At 37.0% G+C, this 27,968-nt stretch overlaps 2 protein-coding genes and 1 non-coding gene across 5 annotated transcripts in view; all 3 read right to left on the reverse strand.

Moving 5' to 3' along the window:
- Positions 1-5,640: 5,640 nt before the first annotated feature.
- TRNAT-AGU lies at positions 5,641-5,714 on the reverse strand. Its single transcript has one exon. It is a non-coding gene; the product is annotated as a tRNA-Thr (tRNA).
- A 1,690-nt stretch (positions 5,715-7,404) lies between these two features.
- The window catches only part of GPATCH1 (G-patch domain containing 1), a 35,484-nt gene continuing 14,920 nt past the window's right edge, over positions 7,405-27,968 (reverse strand). Inside the window, 5 exon segments of the mRNA XM_041125902.1 lie at positions 7,405-8,534; positions 9,983-10,075; positions 10,469-10,537; positions 12,769-12,851; positions 14,194-14,378. Of these exon segments, the coding sequence (XP_040981836.1) occupies positions 8,397-8,534; positions 9,983-10,075; positions 10,469-10,537; positions 12,769-12,851; positions 14,194-14,378 (568 nt within the window). The 3' untranslated portion in view covers positions 7,405-8,396.
- On the reverse strand, positions 14,386-26,836 carry LOC121233525 (WD repeat-containing protein 88-like). Of its 3 annotated transcripts, XM_041125904.1 has the most exons (6): positions 25,592-26,836; positions 24,790-24,900; positions 21,067-21,155; positions 19,125-19,220; positions 17,459-17,588; positions 14,386-15,522 (listed from the first exon to the last, which is right to left on the reverse strand). In XM_041125904.1, exons 1-5 carry the CDS (start codon positions 25,685-25,687, stop codon positions 17,552-17,554), a joined length of 429 nt encoding a protein of 142 aa, XP_040981838.1. In that variant the 5' UTR covers positions 25,688-26,836; the 3' UTR covers positions 14,386-15,522; positions 17,459-17,551. The 3 variants fall into 3 exon arrangements, with proteins under 3 accessions (XP_040981838.1, XP_040981837.1, XP_040981839.1); XM_041125903.1 differs by lacking the exon at positions 14,386-15,522 and having other exon boundaries at positions 17,498-19,220; XM_041125905.1 differs by lacking the exons at positions 14,386-15,522; positions 17,459-17,588; positions 19,125-19,220 and adding an exon at positions 19,228-19,630.

The raw sequence follows: 27,968 nt of genomic DNA on the forward strand, positions 1-27,968 counted from the left end.
TTCCTGGGCTTTAAAAGTCACTTGGCCCAGCCTAGAGCTCTATAAAGCAGTGTTATTGCAGTAGTTTAGTCTCCTATTTAAAAAAAAAAAAAAAAATTCTCATTAGAACACATTTTCTAGTGATGTAGCTGCTGTTAGAAAACAAAAGGAAACATACTTTATTTGTGAATATACAGGCAGTCAGGTTCCTTTTTTCTCTCTTTCTCGCCTCAGTAAATTTGCCACCACCAGGATAAAGCATGAAAAGCTGCTGGAACACAAAATTCTCTTCCAATTACATAAATAAAAAGATATTTTATTTATTCATCCAAAGTTAATTTTTAAGGCTTTATAAAAGCCTAGAACTATCCTTTCTATTCCAGATGGAAAGTGTTTTATTAGACTAACTCAAGCCAAGGCTTTACTTTCAAATCATAAACACATGAGAATGTCACATGAAAACCATTAAGCAGGTTCAGGCCATAGCACCAGTATACCTCATTCATGCTGGAGTGACCTGACCAAGTTCTTTTGGCATGTATTTTGCATGTTTTGCATTTAAACTATACAACAGCAAGTCAAAGGCAGGTGTCATATAAACAGCCAATGGATAAACAAAGGCAACATATTTAATTATAAAAAACTCTGCCTTTCTAAATCAAAAATCTTTTTGCCAAGTTTGAGACTGCACTGTACTACTTACATGGGGCTTTGGTTACAGACCACGTGAATAATCCAGAGCCTCCTGATCTGTTAGTGAATCCATGTATCACGTATTTTGTCCTTGCCAACACAAGCTAGAAAATTAAGGTAAACATGAGTAACGATTAAGAAAGCACAGTGTGTTTTAGGAACCATTAGAGAAAATCATGGTTAAATTATCTACGTGTAATGTCCACAGAGAGGACCCAAACAGTTACTGCTCAAGAACTTACACCGTTTACTTCATCTCAAATTTTCAAAGGCAGGTGGATTTGCTCTCCCAACTTAAATAAGTAAACAGTATACTTGCTGTTGGCAATTAAATTATTCTTTTGTTCCACCTTAATATGATTTCAGAGATTCATTACAGCTCTAAAAATGTTGAACACTGTACGCACTGTCAATAAAAGGACCAGAGTACAATTAACAACTCTAGGGATTTGCTCCTATCGCATGAATTGGTCAGGGTCACATGTGAGCTGCTATAATACACTTTTACAACAGGTTATAGTTTATCATACTTAACTTGCAAGGTCTTTACCGGGTGTTAATTTGTTCCATTTGAAGGAGGCAGTCATTATGGGAACATGTTATAAGAAATATGGTATGCATCCTTCTTTCTTACAGACTATGGCCATTTGGTTTAGGCTTGGCATCAAAAAATAGCATTTTCTACTATTAGAAAGATTTTGAAGTATTTTCTAAACACTCATCATAAGCTACCTACCACACTTACTTCTTCTCAGGCAATATCATATATTGATATAATAATCACACACCTTCATGTAAAATGTTGCAATATTTTGAGAGATTAAAATAGGAATAAGTATCTTGACAGAAGAATACTAGCCTGTAAAAACATGTACTACATATATTTCTCTAGGTAAGCATAAAATAATCCGAACAGCTAATAAGCACTACAAGACTAAAACAGTCCTACATACTAAATTTTCAAGGAACACCTTTATTTAAACCCTTCAGAAATTATATTTGCAAGTTGAATTTCTACTCCATTGATGAGATGAAGTCAGTTAGGCCCCTTTTCCCAGAAACAGTCCAAATTCATCTGTGAACATTACCAGGCTTAGTACCAGCATGACCTAACTGCAGAAAGACTGAACTTACTGAGAAGAAAAATAAAACCATAGCTTTAATAACATTGATTTAATCCAAAAGCTCAAAGTGCTTCATACAACATTAGTTAACTCTCCCAGCAACTCTGTGAGATCACTAAGTATTATTGTAATTTTGCAGATGGCAAAAGAGATCAAAAGTTAAGAGCGGTGTGCCCAGACCCAAACAGCAGCTGAGGAACAAAGAACAGGTCTCTCAATGTGCAAAGCCAGTCTGACCAGGCGCTCTCTCTCTTGTTGGGAATTAAACAGATCACACTTGATTACATGTGTATTTTCAAATACAAAATTGCAAATACCAGTAGTGTAAGGACCAGGGGGTCTATGAGCACCACTTGCTATATTTTAGAGCAGTTGATAACATGATTATATACAGAGTACAACTGCTTATCACTGGTTATTGATGTGATGGTGTAACATTTGGTTGAGAAGTGGGAGAAGGAAGCTTTTTCAGCTCACATTAAAAATAAAAATGCAAATATTTATGCAAAGACAGTTGTTACTACATGCTACCTGGCAAACCACGTATAAGCTTTAATGCAGTTTTAACACTGTTGACAAATCTGTAACTACAATCTTCCTTCACATTTAAGTGGCCTTCATGTGGCCTATTCCCACATGTAAATGTAAAAGGAAAAAAAAAAAACCAAAAAAACATACACACTCAACATGCACATTTAGCTTAAGTGTTAGTGATTTGTTTAGTAGTTTTAAACTACCTTAGAAACCTATCTTTGTAGAATCTCACATGATAAATAATACAGAATCTTTTTGTCAGGACTAGTATTCTGACGTTTTAACAGAGGTTTGTTTTTTTATCACATGCATTAAAACACTTTACACAATCCCATTGACGAGTATGTTTCTTGCTCTAGCTCTCAACTTAGGAACTAAATATTACCTGTAACAAGGTAATACAAGAAGAAGAATAGCTAAAGGCCTTAATCCTGCAAAAACTTTTGTATGGGATTAGTTTCACTGAAGTTAGCTGGACTGACTGAATAGTCCAGCTGACTACTCCTGCAAGGAAAATGAGTGAGGCGATGTAGCGCTCAGCCAAAATCGAGACCAATTGCAACAGGCCTATCCACTGCTTCCATTTGTGAACCAGAATTTACCCGTATTTCTTGTTCTGGGATACTCAAAAAACCTGACCTTTTTAGAGACAGTTGAATTTTCCCTGCTCTGTAGACAGCACTTACCCTTCCTCCTTGCAATTACACACAAAGGACAAAAGGTAGTACAAAACGCTGGAAAAAGTGAATGAAGAAAGCAGATGGACTTACACCTTTTTAGGTTGACATATTACAGTCTGAAAATATCCAAAGCCCCTCTGCAAGGAAAAGGCTGGTGGCAAATTTTGAAAATAACTTAACACTGAGATATTGTTACTGTCAGCAGAACAGGCACATCTAAGTGAATTTCACATTTGTTGAATTTCTTATTAATGTTGTTACCTAAATAAGAAATATAGCAAATTGTCCAGCACAGCAGGCCCTTCACCCATACCCTCTGGGCAGTCAGTAAAAGCTCAGTGCTCAGATGAAGGGATTTCCTGAATACAGAGTTAAAATATGCAAGTATGAGCCAAAACAAGCAACCTATATGATATTTTTATATATCATTAAATCTATGCAAAAAAAAAAAAAAAAAAAGCCACAGTTCACTCAATTTACTTAAATATTGGCTTAAAATATTACTTCCCATGTAAGTATGCAGATCATCCTAGAAATCTCTTACAGAAGCTGGGCCTCCATGTTTGTGACTAATATATAAAAATATGGAGTCACTCTTACAGAATCCAGACGAATCACGTCTGTGCTCATGAACTGATTCAGTTTCCGATTTTGTCCTTCTTCCTCAGATGTTTTGAGGCTTTTTTTAGGGTAGTTTTAGGAAGTACACAGTGACCAGCCCACTCTGGTGCCATCCTGGCTGGCTCGTCATGCCATTCCTGCTGATGCATCAAAAAAGAGTGTTAACAATTTTGATACAAACACCCACATACTCATTAACATCGGTGGTTCTCATCTACAATCTAAAGAACAGAAACTGGATGGAAACTAGCAGAGTAACAGCATATACACATATCCAGAATAAAGAACCTCTAGATCATCTCTCTCTCTGTGCAAGAGCTGTGAACAAGTCTGTTTACAAACAGCATGTGCAAAACCTACCAGAGTATTTGTTTTTCTTTGTTCTTCATTTCAGGCACTATTCTCCTAATGGACGAAAAAGCTGCAAGTGGAGGAAGCGGGGCCCTAACAGGAAAGAAAGAGGTGTCCAGCAAGCACTATCCTAACAGCCAAACCCAGAAGAGAGGCTGTGGGGTCCACACGTGGGGAGGCAGGGAGGACACAGACATGCCTCTCCCTTACATACCAGTGCAGCAGCAGGCGCCCCAGCCAACCCTTTCCTCCAGAGTGGAGTCTGTCCCCATGGTGTCACTGTTCATGACTGCAGGATTTATTTGACACTAAACTACTGGGTTTTCTTGATACTAAAATTTCACAGGTCTATGGACTTTGCACCTCATCTGTGGCTCAAAATCAGTGTTAGAAAGTTGTGTGATTTTGTATCAGCTACAAAGGTCAGAGGAACAGAAACATCCTCACAAGAGTTTTATTTTCAAAATTCTTGTTTCCTGCAGGATCCAAACTGCCGCTGGTTGAGGAGCAGCAGGGGACCTGGCTGACATTAACTGCAGCTTCTTTTCCCCAATTCTTCCTTAATTTGCATTTTCCAATTGTCTTAAACTCTAGTTCTTCTTATTTTCTTTTAGACAATGCCGATTTATGGATGTTAATCCCAAAATACTCCTAATTTAAAAAAAACATACTGCAACGTGCAATTATGGTTTACTTATATTTACCACCTATCAAATACTGTCTTTGTTCCATTTTTACAGTAAATACTACTCAAAGAAAGATTCCTGCAGGTAAATGTTCTAACCAAAGATGCTCATCCTGGACATTAAGACTTACACATTGCAGCTGGGGCTACTGACAGCTGTGATTTGGCTGCAGATCTGAGTCATGAAAACCTGACCCTCCAAATATGCTGTGTGAGCCCCCCCCAAATGCCCAAGGATATGGCTGCTAGGCTGGGACTTGTATTAACAGATTTTAAGCCTTTTGTCTTTAGATCTGAGGACGGATTCTGCCTTTGTTTACAGTAACACAAATTTGGAATAATGTCACTGAACCTAATTCACAAGCCTAACACGGCAGAGTTTGGCCTTTGATTTTTAAAGATGCCTAGGAAAACCTTCTGTCCCTCTGCTGTGTCAGTAATTACATGGAGAACAGCACAGAGCACTTACTACAACTTTCACTTGGAAAAGCCAGACTTTATATAACACAAGAAAGTAAGAAGAGAAGGTAGGGTAGGTGTCAGTACTGATGGGTGACAAAAGCCTCAGCATCAGACACCTAGCCAACACGCACTCAAACTGTGAGAGGAAAAAACAAAAGGAAAGAATAGCTTCATTTACCTGAGAGACTACTGAAGATCTGGAGACACGAAAAAAAGGCATTTGAGAGAGGCATTTGCTTGGCTCTATATGAATAAAGTCCCGGGGGGTGGGGACGTAACCTCCGCTGTAAAGCGCGCAGAGCGCTGCCGAGCCCGGGGCGGGCCACGCGCGCCGCCTGAATCGCGACGTCTGGGATTTTTATATACATATATATAAAGGCTTTATTTCCTCCTAATTGCAGCGGAGCCGCAGCCCGACGCCCCCTCCGGTCGCGGCGACACGGGCGGCCCCGGCGCAACCCCGTCCCGTCCCCGCAGCGCCCGAGAGCAAAAGGCGGACGCCGGCCCGCGCAGGCACCGCTGGGATTCGAACCCAGGATCTCCTGTTTACTAGACAGGCGCTTTAACCAACTAAGCCACGGCGCCGGGCGATAGGTTGAGCTTCCGCGCGGACCCAATACATCGGCGCGGCCACCCCCGCGGCGCCCCGGTACCATTGCCAGTACCGCCGCCGCAAGCCGGCCCGGCCCCGCTGCCGGCGGAACTGCCCTCGCAGGCCGGCAGGAGCAGGCAGCGGGCTCGGTGCCGCTGTCGGCTCAGCTCCTGCCGAGGTTCAGACACGCAGCTGCAGCTCAGGGGGGCGAAGGGCGCCTTGCGCTGCCGCTGTGAACAGCCGGGAAAAGAACGGCTGCGGCTCTGCGGGAGACTTACTTCTCCGTGCGTGACTAAATTGCACGCACACGTTAGCATTTGCATTGGCACAACACATGTTAAAGGCTGAAGGAAAATACATAAATGTCAGCATTTCAGAAAAATATTTAGGCAAGATTGCTTACGGTTAGGCTCCAGTCCTGCCTTATCCCAGAGTCTCGATTGCCCAAGGCTCACGGCAAAAGATACCAAGGGAAGATGGGGCCTCAATTACATGGTGCAATCATCTATAATGAAGCAAAAATTAAACTACAATATGCATATGCACACACCGCTTATGTGCTTTATGATCTGCACACACACATAACACCAGAGAGCCTGACCAAACACACGCATGTTTGTACAAGTTAAATAACTAGAAAAAGTGATTTCGGTAGTTTTCTACAGAGCTAATTAGAATTCTTCACACACAGTTGATGCTGCCACCAGCAGAACACCTTCCCTCAGGGCCCCAGCCCTTTAGCCTGTTACGTGTGCAGGGCAGCAAAGGAGGATGCACCACACCAAGAAACAAAAGGTGTTACCAGGTAGGAATGAGCCATGAGCAAACATGGAGCCTGGCCGACAACCCAAGGTTATGGGGAAAGGATCATCTGCATGAATAGACCTGATTACACACCGGCAGCGTAATCAGAATCTGCAAAGTGTAGAGAGATTGCTTTGGCAACTTAACAGGCATCTAAGGCATATTTACAGCCAAATTAGAGATGTTATTCTTCAAGTAACTCCCACAGAAGGGCAGCCACAGTGACTTGGGTCTAAAACAGTCTCACAACTTTCTCATCAGGTAAGAATGGGGACTGAGTGAATTAGTCAAACTACAGGGGTACAAGAGCGGTTCAGGGCTGAAGACAAGCTGACTCACTTGGCACCCAAGCACTGAACAGGTGATGGTAATGGACAGAAAACAGCAGTAAGTGATAAGACTTACTGATTTTATTAAAACCAGAATGTAAGAATTCATTTTTTCCTTGTTTTTCTCAATTTGGGAAATAGAAAGAGGATTCATTCAAAAGAAAATTTCCCACCTCGTCACATTACTAAGGCAAAATGAACCTAGCCTCTATAGAGCAACTGCTTTATTTCCTGTTCAATGGAAACTGCTTTGTTTCAGCTTTGATCTTTCCAGCTGAAAAGAGTAAAGAAAGAAACAAAGAACACTTTCAATTCTAATATAGCATTAATTATTCTAGGACTAATCTTTTCTAACGTACAGAAATTAGTTCAGTATTACTAACTACATTAAAGCCAAATTAATTCAGCTATAAAACATGCATATTTTATGCAATTTGTTTTTGAAAAAACCATGAGGAGCAGAGACACAGCATTTTCTTTTAGCCTCTGTAACAAAATGATAATTTTTAATTAAGGCGTAAAGAGGGGAAAAGAACGCTGGAAAATAATACAATTTATCACGTAATACTTATTCAAAGCCATAAATCTGTACAAAACATACTATTCCCTAGAAATATTTTTCATTTAACCTTGATTCAAGAGTAATTGTTGCTACACAATTCACATAATTTAAACAAGGGAAAAAATCTACCTACTTAGATTTCTTTGTATTCCACAGCTTAACTGCATTCCACGCTGTCACATGCCCAGTTCCACCTATTTCCCCCAGTTTAAGTTCCTTTTAGAAAGCAATGTTGAAAAGGTTGAAAACACTATTTTTAGGAATAAGGCTTCCCAAAATTTTGAAACAATTAATATTTTATTAATTGACATTCTCACATACACTGAAAAGATACAATCCTCTCAGGGTTGCTCCTAAGAAAGGGTAGAAAAAATACCACTCTCCTTGTTGGAGGAGACTTTATTGCACAGAATTAATTTGTGCTGCATCACGTCAGACATCAACCACAACTTACTCTCAATGCCTGAAAGCTCCTTTACAAAATTTTTGTAAGGGGTATGGCAACAAGTTAGAAAAAAGGTCATAGTCTTATTCATGGTTTTACTCACAGAACTCTTTCTGATGTTCACTGATAGCAAAGATTCTTTGTTTGCCATAGTAAAGAAGAATGGTTTATCTAAAGAACGGAAGGAAACCTGTCAACAATTTACATATCCACATATTTTCTTTAGTAAATTGAGCTTAGAACTAGTGTATTCATTTAAAATTGTTTAAAATTTCCCAAAGGACAAGTAAGTAATTTTATTCTCTAGTACCATGCAGCCTAAGAAAGATTTCTGTTCCTGGGGATTTTATTCTTTACCTGATATATCACAGCTATTTAATGGATTAGTACAATGTATTTTATTATTCTTCATACAGAATACTACGGTAGAGCAAGGTTAGTGGAAAGTCTTAGCTTTATACGTGTATTACATAAAGATGTACAGATACTCCATTTATACTTAAATGTGTTAATGTCCCAAGACTGCTAGATTAATTTAAACATCAGGAGAAACAGAAGGTGGCAATGGCAAAATTTTTCTCACTGGAGAAGACAGACGACAGAATACACACTTGGATATCGTTTCAGAGTCACTACGCTGCAGGCATAAGAAAGTTTTTTCACATCCTTCACACTGGTGTAAATATAACAAAAAATGGCATTTCAGTTAATCATCTGCAACAGATCTGCATTATTTCACTCATGAAGGTACAGCTCTATATACACACATATATCTAGGCCTCATATTTGAGATGCACTGAGTATGCATAGCTGTCGTAAACTTGACACAGATAGTGCTGCTCAAAATTCATTCCTGTGCTGAATCGAGTTTTCTTCCTGAATAGAACTGTATTTTATGTGAACTCTCGTTTTATTTTTTCCAACTAATACAGTATCATACTTTACTTTTTGGCTGGCTTGATGAGTATCCGGTTTTTAGCTGTTCTGTCTTGGTGATTATCACTAGGTGGTTTGGGGCTTTTTTTGTTTACTTCTTTTTTACCTGACCATTATCTTACTAAAGGAGACATGTAGAAAGAAAAATAAAAAAAGAAAGGAAAATTGATACATAACAGTAATTTTAGATTAAATATTAACCCACTGTAGTCAGTAGAAAGAAGTTTTTCTGCTGACTACACACATACTCATGAAGTTTAATCCACTTCTATCAGAGTCAATGTAACATTGATTCCCAATTCACTACTCGGGAAACTATTTACAAAAAATTTGAGACATTTCTCTAATTGTTTGGTATGCTTTAAGTATTGCTAAAATGCACCAATAATCCTTTCCTGTACCAATTTTAACCATATTCTCAAATTTCTGTTAATTGATACTTTTAGGAATGTACACATTTTCACTGCTAGCAAATTTATAAAACTTATTTAAAAGCTTAAAAAGCTGCTCACTGCTTTTGAATACTTGCTATTCAACAAGAAAGTCTGATAAAATATCATAGAAATAAGAAAAAAAGTTAGTTCTTTTTCATGCAGTTTCACTTAATGGTTATTGACAAGGATGAAAATACAAGATCTTGCAAATCCACTACCAAACCAATTGAGGGACTGTAATAAAAAGCACGTTTCAATATCATTAAGCTTGTTAATGTTCTTCTTTCCTAACACCTATTTATAATTCATGTTTTAGAAGTCAGAATACATACAGTCTCAGCTTTAAAAAGACACTCAGAATTTGTATAAGTTGATTTATGCCCAGGAGCACATGAATATTACCTGCCTTGGTTTAGTAATACTCCTATATAAACAGCCAATTACTCTGCAGAAGCACCAGGTACAGAAAACCAAATTATGTTTATTTTTAAAACTACGCATATGTGGCTGTTTTCTAAAAACAAAAATGGACCCGTATATGAAAACTGGTGTCCTTACCAAAATCATTTTTAAAAAGTACTGTTATTACTATATCCCACTCCCAAAAAAATTATTTGACAATTTTTACCAAGAGAGAACACACACAATAAATTTGTGTTTTCAGCCTAGAAATTTGACAGCTTTCCTTTAACATTCAAATTTTCTTTCTGAATAAAGTACAAGATGTGGTTAAAAAACAAAGTGATAGAACCTGAGCAATTTTTGAGCCTCTTGCTTTTCTGATTTCTAGCACTGAAGGAATATGATCCATCTTTTCAATATTCCACAATCTCAAAGTAGAATCCTGTGAAAAGATGCAATTATTTTGGTGTGTTTGCATATTACCAAAAGAGTGATTTACATCATTCTCCTAAGGATGAAATCTCATCTCATCAGATGAACCCTCTCAATATGAGCGCTAAACTCTCTCACATTTAAATATCATGTCTTTGGAAACAACCTTTAGCAATCTTAAACTGACCGCACATTTTAAAATAACCAAAAATAAACACATTTATCAAATTCTTGTAAAGATTTTCTGTAATTACCTGAGGTAAATATTGGTTACAACTTAGCACTTTTATGAGCAACTTGACCATTGTTAAATTTCATCAAAAAAAAGCTGAAAACAAGGGATGAAATCTTCACATCCATTTATAAGTTAGCTCCTGAAACTACATCAGGAATTAGTGATTACCTTTGAGGCTGAAAGAATCCATTTCTTGTTTTTGCTAATCGCAACATCTGTCACCCAGTCCAAATGACCCTACAGTAAAGCAAAATTAAACTATAACACAAGAAAAAAAACGTTATTATTTTTATTATAATAAAAACAACTATTGGTACCATAAATGCATTTTGAAATGCAGTGAGAAAATTCTTATCTAGACTGCCTCATGTCCAGTCAAGAAAAAAATGTTGCTATGAAGTTCATATTTTCCTACATACACCTGAAAACAGTGGCTGTTACCATCTCTGGTAAGTAGCCCAACAGTTGTAGCACTTAGAAGTATGACAGCTACACAGTTACCATGGGTTTAAGCTCCATTTAAGCATAGGTCTTTTCTGTTTTTTTTAAAGAGTTTAATAAAGAAATGTAAACTGAGAGTTGACTTCTAATACTCATTACCTAAAAAATCTTAAGGCTGTTTATCATGTTATAATGGAAGGAAGAGCTGTAGGAACAGACAGCAGCTTCGCCCCATTTTAAGGGAAGGAAACCAGTTCTGAAAGCAGGCCAAGTCAAGCAGCTGTATTGGATATCCTTGTTCTGACAACAGCAGCACAGCTGATCTGAGGTTAACAGCATTGAGTTGGCATAAGAATAGAAACAGGTTAATATCTAAAATGAATTATTTATTCCCGCTAGGGAGGTTATTCAAACATGAATGCTATTAACAGATAAAACTCCTAAAGTGTCATTTTGACAGACAAATGCCACACCTGAGACATACAATAAAAATTTGAACATATATTTTTTCCAGTACAGAATAGTCAAACATGCATACATCAACCATAATTTTTATAGCAGAATCTTTAAAACATGTTTTTAAATTTAGTTCTGAGCCCAGAATATAATTATACCAAGGCACAGATACTAAACAGGAATTCTCCATAGTTACAAAGATATTAGTATTTAAACAGATGCCTTCTTTTTTATGGGAAACTGAGTTAGTTACAGTGATTGCTGTGAACTGGGAATTCTGCAGTAGCTGTATTATGTAAAGCACCGATGCTGGTGGAGAATGTGTACTGTTACTGCTCAAAAGGTTTAATCAGTAGAGTTCCAGTTCCGGAGGGTAGGTAAGCTTACATTTAAGGCAATGGGTGTGAGGCACAGGCTTATGAGCTCTGCTATACAAAGATGCTGTCTTGAATGTGACAGCAGTTGAAAGCTATTTTTAAGCCCAAGGTTTTGAAGGAAAGTGGTCTTTTCTGAGATCTTCCAGGTGGGCTTGTTCATGAGTGTTTTAACTATGTGTTGAATAATGTATGCAGTAAGTGAAAAAAAAAAAAAAAAAAAAAAAAAGTCCATTAAAATTGTATTTACGTAAGATAGGAAAGAGCCAAGGTTGCAAATCTGAACTCTGACATTGCTTGCCTTCTGTGAAATTAATATTTGCAAAATGCATGAACATAACTTTATGAATACTGTTAATCCTTTTCTTTGGCCCACATGTCTGATCATTAGTTCAAGTCTTGTGGATTGTTTCCACTAAAATAAGAAACAAATGAAGGGTATGGTAATACAATATGGTATGTCTGCAAAAAATAAAAGTCATGGTGGCACAAGAAAAGTTGGACTTTTTTTTTTATTTTATGCAGGTATTACTTACCACCTCAAATTTTGGGTAATATTACCATGGATATGGAAGAAAAGAGGAGGCCTAGCTCTAAGCAGGAATAGCTAAACACTGAATAGCTACCTCATTTACAGAATTGTCTATCCTAAAAAATACTGTAAGATGGTGGACCACATCCCTGTCACTATAAGCAGTAATGTAAACTATGTAACCTAGTGACTGAGCTAAGCTTGACAACCTCAACACCTATATTTACATTTTTTTTAAATGCTTCCCTTTTAATGTACCATTTCCTGTGGACATAAGCAAACATGTAAACATACACATGTAGAGGAGTGTGGCATTTCAAAATGAATATATGCACTATCCAGGCTCTTGTTACTTGCTGGAAGAAACTCTCTCCTAAAACACAGGTGCAACTCCATTCAATTTAATCCTTAAATGAGCTTGTTCATAAAAAGAGAAATGCAATAGCTTATTAACAACTGACTTGACAAAGGTATCTTTGTAGCTAATTGTATAAGAATATACTCTTCTAGGAAAATAAATCACAGAAATCCAGGATATACTCCTGCCAGTATCTAAAAAGGACAGGCAAATCTATTTGCCAGATAATGAAATATACTGTGCTTTTAAACCAGCAATACATTTTACACCTTCTCATCAAACCAGTGACCAAGTAAGAGCTCAGTACCTTTAAGCTTAGCTTTTTATAGCCTGCATCTGTATCCCATATAGCTATAGTTTTGTCATATCCGCCAGACACAACAAGGGATGCTGAAATGTAAAAACAGAATACTTTATCTTTGCTTTTTCATACAGACTAATAAAAGAGGCTCCTTCTAACAGCGAGTCAGACTTTATAAAAAATTATAAATAATGAGCTATTAGTCATGCCTTAACAAGACAGGAAAGTTCCTTTTAGCTACTCTTGTTAATGTTCTTAATTTTGTAAATATTAATCCATGAACTTAGCAAACACACAACTGAGTGGAAAAAACCACGCATGAAAATTTTGTTGACTTAGAAAATTAAGGAGATACCTTGTCTAAAATTTAGAAGATAGAGAATACTTGCAGAATTTTTAGGTCAACTGTGAATAAAAACAAAAAAGTAGAGTTTAGTGTGGAAAGCATGCTTTCAGATTCCAATATTCACAGGCCTATCTGCAGTTGCATGTCTTCAAGCCATAGGTATATTTTTCCCCATCGAGTGCTGTTTATTTATCTGAGTTGCCTAACTCAGAAGGCACTGTTTGGGTATGACTGCAGATTAACCCACTGTCAGGAGTCATCTTTACTGGAGTATTCAGATGTGAAGTGGCAGAAGAAAACAGACAATTAGATCACAACGGACAGAAATTCTTATTAGTCCACCCCAGTGAAGAGAAGCTGCTTCAGTGCAGTAGCAGTCTGCAGTAACACTAATTTCATGTTGTGGAGGGACCAGGAGTTGTCTAAGACCTAGTGAAAGTAATGCAACTAGGGCAGTAAGAAATAGCTCCCCATTACCTCCACTCAGATATAGGTAAACTGGAGAGTTTGTTTCTTCCTCCTGTTCTCCTCCTATTCATCCAAACATCAAGGAGACATCAAGTTCCAGGTGCCAAAATGTCTTGCTATAACTCATAAATATAATCTACTTTGAACATGGTAGTTTATGTGCTCCATCAGTGTAGCTGAGAACATCCATGAAGTTTTTCAGAAGTACATTACTAGCATATGTTGTTTGGGCTGGGAAGTAAAGTTACTTTTGGGGGTACTAACAAAGAGATACACATTTTCCTAATTATGACAAATCAGTATGGTATTTACTGAATGTGTTTTTTCAACTAACTAATGTTAGGAGAATATCTGCAAATGCTGAGTTAATCTTCTAACACAGTATTGTGCTTTTAGTCCATTATGATCTTTTTATTATACCTTTTGATGGGTATATCAATTAAGCAAGTGTTCCAGTTGCCTGGTTGACAGAACATCAACTTCAATTTACTTATCTACATGGATATAATTTTCTCATAATTTAACATGTTATCTCGGAAATGATGAATTAATTACCTACATGATTACCTATACATAGGTATTGAGATACATCATGCATCAGTATTAAGATAACTCACCATCTTGGCTAAAAAGGCAGGAACTAACAGAACCCTCATGTCCTTCGTTCAGGGAAACAGGTTCATGACACCGAAATTCTTCTGTCTTTATATCCCATATTTTTAAGCTTTTGTCCCAGGATGCTGTGCACAAGTAATGACCATCAGAGGTAAAGCAGCAATCTGAGATAGCATTGCTGTGTCCCCTGAAACACGGATGAAAATCACAGGAAGAGCGAGCTTTTGTAACCATTACAAATCTCTCAAAGACCCTCCTGCAACCTGACAATTGAGCACCCTGTCTCCATCCAGTAAAGCATCATAAGCATATCCTGAATCTTAACCATACAAATAGTTCTGTAAAGTCTCTAGAGCTGCTTACAACCTCACACCCAGCACAGGCTTAAATCCCGTATTGGATTAGGTCATTTTGCGGGACTGAACCCTAGCTGTTAAGTCATAAGTGACCAGCTATTTTTTTTTTTGTTGAACGCAGCTTAACAAGAAATTGTTCAGCAGCTACAATACAACCACACTTTACTAAAAGTAAATTACAAAAAAAAGCCACCCATTTTTCATTAAATAAATAGCACACATCTATCTCTACATGTAAATTTCAACTCAAACATTCAGAGGAAAAAGATTAAACAATCCTAGATTAAAGTCTAATTTTGGAAGCAGTGATACCCATCAGAAAAGAAATCTGGATGTTCCAGAAATGGGTGAGGACTCTAGTGCTTCCTGAAATCTACAGTGGGGAAAGGATTACGAGCATCTCTTACAGGAAACAATGCTGTAGTCACTGCAATTTAATAGAAACATTACAATGTTCCAGATTGAATTTCCCATCCAAAGTAATTCCTAATCCCTCAAAGAGAATTTTATTACAGTGTTTAAAGGCAGACTCTCCCTCTGATTATTGTTTTAAGAATTCAAAGCTAAATTGGTTGAGTTTATTTAAAGCCATTGATATTTTTAATGGTTGATTTGACATTTCTATTGTTGCATACTTCCTTCTTAAAATGATACCAATATCCTAAATTGACATAATGTTTTTACTGTATTACTGATTTCAGTGAGAGATATAAAAGTTTAGCATGTGAAAGCTCAGGAGATCATACTGAGCAAGTCTTCTGGTACTGGGCATGACCTCCAAAAGCATATATGGAAAAATGATCTGGAAAAATGATCTCTGTACTCAGAGAGTGGCCATAATTGGTTCACTGTGAAAATGAAAGTACATAGTGAGCTGGGGTCCACAGCATCTGTCCTGAATCCAGTCCTGTTTCATACTTCATACCATAGATGATGAGATAAATAGTACAGATATGAAATGAAGCCAAAGAGCGTCTGCAGTTATACAAGGGAGAAGATTAAAATTCAGAATTATCTTCACAAATTGAAGAAATTATCAAGAAAATAAAGGGTTGTAACAGTCTCTATAGGAAACAATGCTGTCATCACTGCAGTTTGTAGGAGGCTTACAGTGTTTAATCAACTATCTAATATGCGCACTGCCTGATCAGGTCAATTTTTTCAAGTCTGACATTCTGTAGTAACATACAAATAATCAACTGCACAGATAAGGGGTAGGAACAATGGACTGCATCACAGTTCTGCAAAAAAAGGATGCAACAAATACCAACTCCTCTTCACCATCATGCTGTCAAAAAAAGAGTAAATCTCATCCCAGGATGTATGAACAGAGGCACATCCACAGAGAAGCATGTAATAACAATTCATTTCTATTTTTTTCCAGTTAGAGGGAATAGTGTTTACATTATGGGACCATATAATTCAAGAAAAATGTGGGCCAGTTGGAAAGATCTCAGATATTAACAACAAGAATGATCAGTAAAATAGGAATAAGGATGGTTTAATCTACTGAAAAGATGACTCAGATATAATAGAAGTTCTTGGATATATATTAAAATGTAGAAGAAAACAAGCAAATAATCTGATCTCCATGTCTAAAGTGGATCTAAACAGAAACACGTGAGCTTACGCTGCAGCCAAAATAGCCCACCTTAGGAAAATCTTTCTAATTATTAACACAGTGACACAATGGAACAGATTGTTTGGAAGTCTGTGAGGTCTTCACTGGAGCTCATTAGGAGCAGAGTAGATCATCCTGTGGTTGCTCTCAGGACCATGAATTTTATGAAGGGCTAAGGTGATCTGGTTGCAGTGCAAAACCTAATTATCACAAAATATTCTGTAAGAACTCACAATTAATTATCAATTTCCAACATCTAGATATATTTTTCTCCTTTTCCTCTGCATTATTTTTGCTTCACTCCATGATGTTTTTAAAGACTTCACTGTTCTAAGTAATATTTTACCTCCTCATTTATCAATGATTTTACATTTTTCCTGATTACTAGAAATTAGAACAAGTTTACACTGCAGTACCATATTGCATATGCTATCTTCTGCTGCTATACATACCCAAGAACCTAGAAGCTCTAAAAAAATAGCACTAGAAATGCTTACAGTCACCAAAATACAATTTTTCAATTATTTACAGCAGGAAGCTTGAGTGGACCATTATATTCACGCTTTCTATATATGTCATTTGCTTGTGTATTACTTTATTTAGTTCAACAATTATTGTTCATTTTCTCTAGTACAAATCTTAGCATAAATCTCACTGATAATTGTGAAAGGTGCAAATAATGCCATAGATAATTAACTATAGTATTGTTTCTGTAGTGGTTTAACCCCAGCCAGCAACTAAGCACCACGCTGCTGCTCACTCACTTCCCCCCCACCCAGTGGGATGGGGGAGAGAATCGGAAAAAAAGGAAAACTCGTGGGTTGAGATAAGAATAGAACAGAAAAGAAGAAACTAATAATGATAACACTAATAAAATGACAATAGTAATAATAAAACAATTGGAATATACAAGTGATGCACAATGCAATTGCTCACCACCCGCTGACCAATGCCCAGTTAGTCCTCGAGCGGCAATCCCCCCACCCCCACTCCCCCCAGTTTACATACTGGGCATGACGTCACATGGTATGGAATACCCCTTTGGCCAGTTTGGGTCAGCTGTCCTGGCTGTGTCCCCTCCCAAATTCTTGTGCCCCTCTAGCCTTCTTGCTGGCTGGGCATCAGAAGCTGAAAAATTCTTGACTTCAGACTAAACATTACTTAGCAACAACTGAGAACATCAGTGTGTTATCAACATTCTTCTCATACCGAACTCAAAAACATAGCACTGTACGAGCTACTAGGAAGACAATTAACTCTATCCCAGCTGAAACCAGGACAGTTTCTTACTCATTAATTGTAATTGAGGTGGATCGTGTTATCATATCCCATAGCTTTATGGTCTTATCGTATGATACTGAAGTCACTCTTTGGTTATCAGGGTCAAAACAACATCTTGTGATTGTACTTTTGTGATGACCTATACAAAAAACATCAGGTGCGACTATTAGTTATTTTGAATAATTACATCTGGATCTCAGAACACAGGTCTGATAGGCAGAATTACCCATAGCATCTATGCATCAGTCTATTTCCAAAACACCGTAATTTCAAAATTGCTATTTCACTGGCTAGAACACCTCCTCACCTACCTCTCAGTGAAAAAGAGGCCTCATAGTTACTGCAGATAGTATTGAAATATGAACCTGGACCCAAGCTCTCAACATACAGAGTTAATGTAAATTCACATGTTGCCTTGTAGTAACTTACTTCTCTGCTCCATTCCTGAAAATAAGTCCGGAAGTGTGGCCCCCTAATGCCAATGACAGTTAACTGCTTAGACTCTTAGGAGTACTTAAGCAGGTAATTATACTTTAAGAATGCAAATAGCTCCATTAAAATAATGTAAACAAAATACAGCCTGATAGTGTCATCTAACAGAAACAGGTATTCTAATAAAGGTATTATGATCCATTTGTTGCAATTTTTATTTTTAAATCCAAATTTTTTTTTACCATCAGGCTCTGATTCACAAGAGCACATTAGCCATATGCTAATTTAACATTTGTAAGACTGCTTATATATTTTAAAGCTGATTCTGCAGGAATGGCAAACTCCCTGAACTGTAGTCCTGAGTGGAAGCCTCATAGGACTGAGGTCTCACTAGAGAAATTACCTTAAAAGGGAAATTATCGTTCAAAAAAGAATCACTGTTAGTCTAATTTTGGCCCATTATCTCCTTTTTATAAGCCTATTCTGAGTAATACTGGGTTTAATGTCTTACAGATAAGTTTCTTTTGCCTTTCTCAAGTAAGGGTATTTGAACTGAATTAATTAATTTTCTCAAATTTTTGTAAGAAATTAAAAAAAAAAAAAAAAGAGCTGCATAAACAAGACATAAAAGTCCTAAGTCTTACCTTGCATTTGTGCTACTAGTGTTGCACTTCGTGCATCAAAAACATATACTGTATTTTCTTTGTCTGAACCAGATACCACATATCTACCATCACAAGAAATATTACATGAAGTTACAATGCCTTCATGTTCTACTGTCCACTAAAGAGAAAATAAAAGATTTTAGAAACAGCTTGAGGGTTAGAGAGAGTTTTACAACAGACTTTCTATAATGGGTAAACAGATTCAGAAAGAATGCTTCTGTTATTACTTTGTTTTGGTAAAAGCTGATAGCTGTCTTTATATCCAATTTTTCTATTTTTGCTTTGGCAATAAACTTAAAATTAGACAAGGCCACCCTGTTTAAATCCTAAAATGTTAATTTAATCAATCTTAAATGTATCTTCTGAGGCAGGTTATTATTATCATACCCATTTGTATCTGAAATAACTGAGACATGTTCATCAAGAGACTAACCCAAGATCAAGCAATTATCAGTACCAAAACTAGGACTAAAAATCAAGCCTACCTACCCTAAGCATATTGTATTGTGCTAACAGAGAATGTTGTGTTTTCTTATTTATCAATAACAAAGCAATAAATCTGAATTTTACAGTTGTACCTTCTGCAAGATGCATTCAAAAGGATACATACAACTATTTTTCCTGTTTCCATATCCCAAGACTTGACCGTGTTATCATATGATGATGTTATCATTCTAAAAATTATGTTAATGAAAACAGCAATCAATATTTTTACATAAAAGAAGGTATTTAAAAAATAAATGACAACACTTAATTCTGACAATGATTCAACATCCTCACACCCACTAATTTAAAATAGATTTTTAAAGGCTACAGCAAAAATTATTGCATAGCTTAGTTGAAAAAAGGATTATTTATATATCAGATAGAAACTAATAATAAAAATGTCATGTATGTAATTTTCAGTGCAAGCAGCCAACTTAATTTCATCCATTACAAGATATTTAATTATTTCTAACGTTAGAATAATTTTAAAGCCATTACGTTGTCTTTTCTTTAATGAATGTGAAGTGTTCTTGTCAGTAGGGTTTTTTGGATTTTCAGTGGTTATGTTGCTGGGCAACCCTCTACCACAAATGCTGCTCTGCATAAACAAAAAGCCACATTAGACAACAAAGCTATTCAGTAAAGTTTACTAAAACTGGCAGGCTTCCATTAAACGGGAGGTCAAAATTTTTTGCCTTACACAGTTTTATTAAAATATTCCCAAATATCTAAAGTATTATTTATATTGAAAGTCACTGGATGTGACAAATGTTTTTCATACCATTGTGGCTTTTTATTTTGATAAAGTTCATAAACTGTCACTTTTATACATTTTGCCCAAGAAACTTGATGCATTAACATTCTAAAAACTAAAAATACAATTATATTATTAAAATCTTTATTTTCTCCACGCCTGTATAATTCCTGCAACCAACACAATCTCTGTTCCTAAGCGGAAACATGTTAACGCAAAATACCACATGAAGTTTATGAACTGGCAGCATTTTTGACTGGAAAGTAGTTTCCAGGGCTGTACACAATGGTATTTTACTTGCTGTTTAGCAATTTTCAAAAATATGCACAATTGCAATAGGCAGCTTACCATGTGTACTATTCAGTGATCAAAAAACTAATTGCTCAACTCTACAATCTAGTAAAAATTGATTTAAACTATGACTTAATGATAAAATATACCAGAAATAGTACCCCTGGAGGCACTGCATGACCCACTGAACTGAATCTTAATATATGCTGCAGTTGTTTTAATTATTATGTCCACAGATTGACACTGGATTAAGATGCATTTCTTCTTTAATTGACAGGACAGGCTTAATGGAAAGGCTATAGAATATTAATAAACAATACAGACAGAAGAGAACTTTTATGAAGGTATAAATCTCCCTGACAGATGAACCCCTGAACCTTGGCTAATTCAATGTTGTTCTTTTATACAAGTGATATATATTTATATACCCCTTTCAGAACATATGGCAAAGATAGACTTCTAGCCCCTTATAACTCAGAATTAGACAAGTCATTTGCTCTAAAAGAGGCCATCATCTATCAGACTATTCCAACACGCATTTAAGACAATAAAAAGATTCCTGTTTGATTCAGCAGACATCATAGGTAAAACAGAAAAGATTTAAGAGTTCCTGTACAAATTGTAGGTGAGAACAAGGGGAGATTTATGGTAGTCCATGTGGATGAAGGAGTCTGGCAGTGAACAGTCTGCTAGCAGAGTATGGACAGCATAAATGAAAGTGCAAGGATGGAGAGAAGTAGGAGGAGTGTATGGAGGAAGGGAGGTGTAAGACAAAATTATAACAGACTGACATCATGGAGCATGAAAGTAAGCAAAATAAGTTTGACTTTCATGTAGCACAAGTTAGGAACCCATAGGAAGGACTGAAAAACTAACTTATTTGTTCTAAATTTTGTACTAAGTGTTTCCACATGCACTGAAATTGAACCTTAAAAATCACAAAACCCGTAACTTTTTTTTTTAAATAAATTAAGATAGAAAATGGTCACCTTCTGTCATCAGGAGTCAAGTTGCACTCAGAAATTGGGGCAGTGTGTTCTTCTTCAAACACTTGAATAGGAAAACCTTTCTCAACATCCTTGAATAAATCCAAATGAGTTTGATTAGGAAATGCTTTGCTAAATTGTAAAAAAATACAAAGCATCACAAAATAAGGGAAAACAAAACTTGTGAAATCAGTAAAGTTAGTCTTACTTTAGTTACTCTTACAATCTCAGACTCTCAAGACTGACTACAACAGAGTTCTTCACCTATCACACCCAGACTTCTATTTATCTCCTTCCCATCATAACAGTTTTCACCAGAAATTTCTTGAAGAGTCCTCCTTAGACTCTCACATCCATGTCCATACCTAAATCCTGGCAAGTCTTTCTTCATAAACTAATACATGGCTTTCCATTTTCATTCACATAGTTAAAACTCACACTTTCAAGGCCTGCCATCCCTGTATCAATTATCGCAACATCATTTTCTTCACAAATGCAGTCTCCCCTGTTTGTATCCATGTGCAATGCTCTTCCACAGATCTCCCTTTACTGTCTGTATTATGTCATTCCCTGTTTATGTTCCTCCATTGATTCCTCATTCTCAGTCACAAATACAAGCCTCTTGTCTTCAAATACAAAGCTCTTTGTGATTTATCCCCAGGCATCTCCCTTCTGCCCTACCTTTGATACCAGCCTTTGTCACTCAGTTGTTACATTTTCAAAATGTGAGCTCCCCTTTGCCGTCTTTCATGTTTTGAAGGAGTCACCAATAAATAACTGGCAATCCCTCTCATAATACAAAATCCCACTTAAATGCCTGTTTTGATTCCTACAACAGCAATCAACAGATTGCTGAAGTGCTGAGATGATGACCCATACTGCATTACTGCTTCATTTATCATAGAATCATTTAGGTTGGAAAAGACCTCTAAGATCATTGGGTCCAACTGTTAACATAACACTGCCAAGTCCACCACTAAACCATGTCCCTAAGTGCCACATCTACACATCTTTTAAATACTTCCAGGGATGGTGACTCAACCACTTCCCTGGGCAGCCTGTTCCAGTGTTTGACAACCGTTTTGGTGAAGAAATTTTTCCTAATATCCAACATAATCCTCGCCAGTACAACTTGAGGCCATTACATTTCTCCACCATTTTCTATCTACTTAGACTGTTACACAGAGAGTTTTAAGTGATTTCAGGAAGGGACTATCTTTTTGTCATACATGTATAATGTTCAAAGCATAGTGCAGTCCTAACCCGTGAGTAAAGCCTTGAAGTTCTTTAGTAATACAAATAAAAATATGAATCGAGTTTTACAAACGGATCACAGTGCCTGACTGTAAACGTCAAAACAAAAAAAAAAAAATCAGGACTGCTGACATGCAGAGTAACTCACAGATCAAAGTATCACAGGATCAGTCATCATACCTCCATCTAGGTAAATAATCTTCTATTCCCATGATGAACCCAATTATTTCAATTAGATTTTTGATTGTGTAAGTACTAAGAGATTTCAGAACCAGTCTGGAAGCATGCAACATAAACTCCCTTCATTGTGTGTTCTTTCATTTGTCTTCAGTATGAGAATAAAAGCTTGCACCTCTGACTAGTACTTCCCTTTTTAACATCGTCAAGTCTCAGATCCAGAGCTGCTTCCTTACATGGACCTTCACTTGAAGGAGCTATCCTGCTAACTTGGCAACTCTTGATAACCCACAAAACTGGAGTGAAAGTAAATTTATTTTTCACTTATTTTCTGAACGTGTGTCAGTGCACTACAGGCCTAACAACTGACACTAGAATCATTAAGAATGTCTCTAAGACCACAGAAAAAAAAAATAGATCAAAGTTACCATACGTTCTTGTTCTATTTTTCTGAGTCAAAAAAGCCTTGCAGTCACAACTGCCCTTCTAGACTTATCTAGTCTTTGTCTGCTGTGTGCCCTACTAATCTTTGTTTCCCCAAAGATGTGTGGGCTGTCAGTGAGGTACTGTCTGTTCTCAAGAGGAATTTCAAATGCTTTCTCATTACACTCAATTATTTGATAATCTACTCTTTCAATGGAAAAGAAAGAGAACCCCAAAGTGAAATTGTCAGGGCTGGCCTAGCCCCCCACAACCAAGTCCTCTGTACCCTCCCAAATTCTAATTGCTTCAGCTGTTCCTGCAGAGGACGAAATTAGGCTTGTCCAGACAAAATTCATCTTGTCAAAATAAATGAACATCATCTTGCTTATATGTTGCTATCAGAAAGTTCCCAATACTCAGGCAAATACTTTTAGATGGATTCTGAAAAATAAGTATTGGTCAACAAGTGTTGAATAAATCTTTCTTAGATAAAAATTAAAAAGATAAAATTTCTTAGACAGATTAACCCTTTCACACTTCTGGCAAGTGGCACAGTATAGCCCTTCCAGCAAAAAGAACATTCATGGATCTACAGTGCTGAAAAAAATTAATCTATTATCTTCTTATTTTCAGGTCTTGATTTCAGTTTACTTACATGTAAGACAGCTGAATACCATTTCGCTAAAGACAGAAAAATAAAAGTTCCAGTTCTGAGTTCAGACAAAGCAGGAAAGGTTGGAACTGTCAATCCAACAGTTATTAAACTGTAAATGTCATGACTAACACACTGAGATACTTGTATTTCTCCTATCTACAGTATTTGCTTAAGAGCTCCACGTGTTTATTTACTTCGGAACTGATCATTAAAAGGCAGGACTTTTTTCATTCTAGACTTCCTGGTTTCTTGGATCTAGCCATCTACAGCTCTTGGGTAACACAATGGTGCTAACCTGAAAATTGCCTGGACTTTTTACACCTTTGGGGTTCTTGGGCTTTTTAAGTATGTCTGAAAAAAGGTTTGGATTATGTTAGAAACCTAGTACTGCATTGGTAAGAAGTCAACACTTTAGATCCGTTAAAAAATTATTTCATTTGTATTCATATCATATGAAGGCATTACTATAACTCATCACCAATTCTTGAATCAAATCATGACTGTTTAATATATGCCAGATCTCAATGCCTGCAATCTATTTAGCCCAGCTACATTGTCATTTGCTTGCATAAAATTCAAGGGCTCACATAACCATATGTCCCCAAACTATCTTTTAGACTATACTTAGATTTGATCACCCAGAATCTGTACACTTCCCCAGTTCAGATCTTGCCAGCCCAAGGTGGCTGGAATTTTAGGGAAACCTCAGTTAACTACACAAAACTTGGAGAGGCAAGAAAATAAAGGGTGCAAATTGAGATTTAAATAAAAGGAAAAAGCAAGCGACAAGTATGAAAACACCACAGCCATGCTGATAACTGTGTGATCCCTAACTTCTACTTGTCCTCCACAAACAGTCACATAGATAAACAAGTCAGAAAAAGGAACTTCCAGGAGAAAAAGAGTAAGCTTTGTGTATCAACTTACAGTTTTAAAATATTAATAATCTGGAGTTCTGATTCAGTGTATGCGACATATGCTTACAAGAGTCACCCTTTAATGCCAAAGAATATGTTCGAAGTATGAAACAGGAGTTTTACTATTTATCTGTGACTACAAAAACATTTACAGTTGCTATTTTTAAGCTTCAATAAAATATCTTCAGAAAGCTCCTTGACGATTCAGTCAACCTTCATGCCTGTATAACATTCCTTGTTTGATTTCAGCTTTAAGATTTTTTTTTTTAATTTGTTGTTCTTGCTGCGTTCATAACATACCCAGAGCTTCACTGTTCTATCATAAGAGCATGACAGTATTTTTGTGTCTTCAAAGCAAAAATGGCAGGAGCTCACAGTATCACTGTGTCCTCTCAGAATTTTAAATTGGATCTGTAAAGGAACAGAGCAAAGTTTAGGAATATTTTTCCTTGAAATTATCTTTGACAGCTTAGTCCACGAGGGGGAGTATGAAAGCAAGAACCAGAAGAAAATACTTTAGGTTCCACTTGTCTGAGAAGAGTTCACATCCTTTCCTTGGTACTAGCTTGGAAAAGATTTACAAAATCTGGTTCAGAATGGAAGGTTGATGGATGTGGATTTTATTTTTATTTTTCTGGAGGGGAAGCAGGGGTTTTTTTAGTTTACGTTTCCCAATTCTTCTTCCTCTCATTAAAAGTAATACTGATCTTTAAATCTCATGAAGTCGAACTCCCAAGTCTTTCAAACACTTGTTTCCTTAATTCTGGCCCATCAAAGGGCAGCACATCAAGCTTTCAGGCCCACGTTTTAGCCAAGAACATTACAAATCTTGTCAAAGATATTTTGAAAAGGCTTTTCTTCAGTCATTTGGGAGCTTGCTCATGACTGTCCAGCATGCATTTGTGCGAACAGAGCTAACAAAAATACTGCTGCCAAGAGCATTAACCACACATAAAGCGACAGCGAGCTTTTCAACCCTCAGCTTCCAGCAGCCCCCGACTCCCCCACGGGCAGGGAGCCCGGCCTGCCGGAGACCTCCCCGCCCCCCGACTCCGGGCCCTCCGTCCCTCCCTCCCTCCCTCCGCCCACAGGCCCAGAGTACCTGCGCCCTCAGCTCACGGTCCTCCCAGCGACCCTCTGCCGGGGAAGGCGGCGGCCCCAGGGCCACGGGGTCCCCACGGCTGCTCCCCGCCGCCATGGGGCTCCGCGCGCTACCTCAGGCGGCGGCGGCGGCTCCCGCCGAAACGCCTTTGAAGCTTTAACAGGGGACAGACTCCGAGCAACTCCCGTGGAAGGCAGTTGTCGAGTTTTTTTTCCTGCAACAGAGGCAACCTCAAGGCCCAATTTCTTATTTCTCCTTCTGTCGCTCAAGTTTATTGTTGACTTTACGTTTAAAAACTGCACAATCTGTGTGTCAACATGAGACTACTACATCACTTTGCTCTCATCAAGAGCTGTCGCAAAGCTGTGGATACTAAAAAATACATTAAATCGGGCCCCACAGAACTGCCATCTACAACAGTGAATTTCAGTTAAGGTTTCCCTTCCTAGTTTTAAGGAGAAATATTCTTTTGGTTTCCTTGTGCACCTGGAAAGAAGTTCTGTGGGTCTATTTTAATAGCCTGATCATTCACAAAGCAGGTCAGTGTATTTTCATAGCTTATGTTAAAATAATTCTACAAGATGACAACTGCATTTTAAATGTACTGCATGAAACAAAGTGGTATAAACAGTTTTCATTGTACTGCATAAAATAAGGCAGATTATAATTATAGTACTAAAATATTAGTACATTAGCCTTAATTTGTGTCAAAATGACAGTTTATTGGTGTAGACCTGCTATGGTAAATGCTATATATACAATTTGGAGATGTAAAAATAACTCCAAGTACAACCAGATACTGCAAAACTGCAATGTGAAATTCTGCGTTAGACTCATTAAAAATACTTGCACCCAATACAAATTTTACATTGCTTTAGTTTTTAGTTTCCTAATTTAATTCAGACTGAAACTTACTCTCCAGCATTTTAGAGGTCCTAGGCAATGACTTACCATACAAAACTGATTTGTAATACTTAAGTTTATTAAAATATCTGGTTTCATGTTAATTAAAACAGAGCCTGCAGTATTTCAGATTATGCTGCCCAGAAAGGGGTCTTTTCAACATTCCATAATCCATACATTTTGAACATATGAAGCATCACAAAATAAACATATGCATATTTACTTTCAAACAAATTCAATATGAATACAGTATCTACAGTGCTTCAAAGTATACATGATTGATCTACCATCATGGAGGAGATCAAAAATTTGATATCAAATCACACAACACTGAAGAAAACAAGCTACCTCTTCAATACTGAAGTTGTTTTAATCTAAAAGGGAGAAACAAAAAGAAAGAGGTCAGACTGAACAGTAACATCCAACATTAAGAACATTTAATTACTTAAACTAAGATTTAACAAACGGCTCGAGAGAGAGATCTGAGTTATGCAAGATAAAAACATTTTCTCAGTGATGTAGAAAGACATGCAAATGTGAAGACTTCCAACATAACTGTTTGTACAAGGAAGTCTAACTATTTTGTGCAAAAAGCATAAAAACATATTTTAGCTATTTAGAAATCAAAGGAGAAGTAGTTTGGTTTTTTAGTAAGAAAACACCAATACATAACTGAAGCTTAGTTCCAAAGGAATGGAAGGCAGAGTCCTTTTGAATGCCAGCCCTTCCATTAGTACATGTCCATTCCACTAAACACCTAGCCCCCAATCATTTTGCCATTAGGCCAGCTGGATGTGGTATTTCAATAAATACCTTGAGACCTCTCCTTCAGCTAGTAAGAGACACTAAACAGAAGACAAGGCAGTGACTGTTCCACAGGGGATGCACTTAAAGTTGACTATGATCTGAACTAGAGGCAGTTACTTTTGCTTGTACTTCAACTGCGCGAGCAAAATGAAATTGTTAATCGTTCTCATTCAATTTTCACATTTCTGTTGGCACTACGTTCAAGTCTCTAGTTTATAAAAATGTAACAGCACAGTCTAAATTTAGCAGACATGTACATGACTCAAGCATTGTTCTGCTTGCTTCACTGCTCCTTGCTCAAGCACAGAATTATCTTAAGCATCAATGCCACACAATGGATCTATTTGAATTGGATCTTTCGGTAATTACCAACAAACCGAAGCAGACTCAAAACATTCTGAAGCAGACAATGTTCCTTCCAATATTTCCAAGTAAAGAGAAGCAGACAAAGTAACGGAAATATGAATCACGACCTGCACTTGTTCAATTTTTAATTCCCACTCAAAATACCTTCCAAAAATATCAGTAATCTTTAACTATAACCTCCATTAATTAGCAGAGTTGTGTATTTAGTACCCTTTACCTTAAGAGGCTTCTATCCTAAAATTAATTACCTTCTAGATTAATATGCCTAATATTTGTAATCTTTCCTTTCAAAATCCTGCTC

The sequence above is a fragment of the Aquila chrysaetos genome, chromosome 9 (assembly GCF_900496995.4).
Source record: "Aquila chrysaetos chrysaetos chromosome 9, bAquChr1.4, whole genome shotgun sequence".
NCBI classification, from domain to species: Eukaryota; Metazoa; Chordata; class Aves; order Accipitriformes; family Accipitridae; genus Aquila; species Aquila chrysaetos.

Coding starts and splice junctions, on each gene's coding strand:
- LOC121233525 (XM_041125903.1), bottom strand. CDS start 25,687: ATGGCGGCGGGGAGCAGCCGTGGGGACCCCGTGGCCCTGGGGCCGCCG. Junction 24,901..25,591: donor ACCGTGAGCTGAGGGCGCAG/GTACTCTGGGCC, acceptor GTTCCTTTACAG/ATCCAATTTAAAATTCTGAG. Junction 21,156..24,789: donor ATAGAACAGTGAAGCTCTGG/GTATGTTATGAA, acceptor GATTTATTCAAG/GATGTTGAGAAAGGTTTTCC.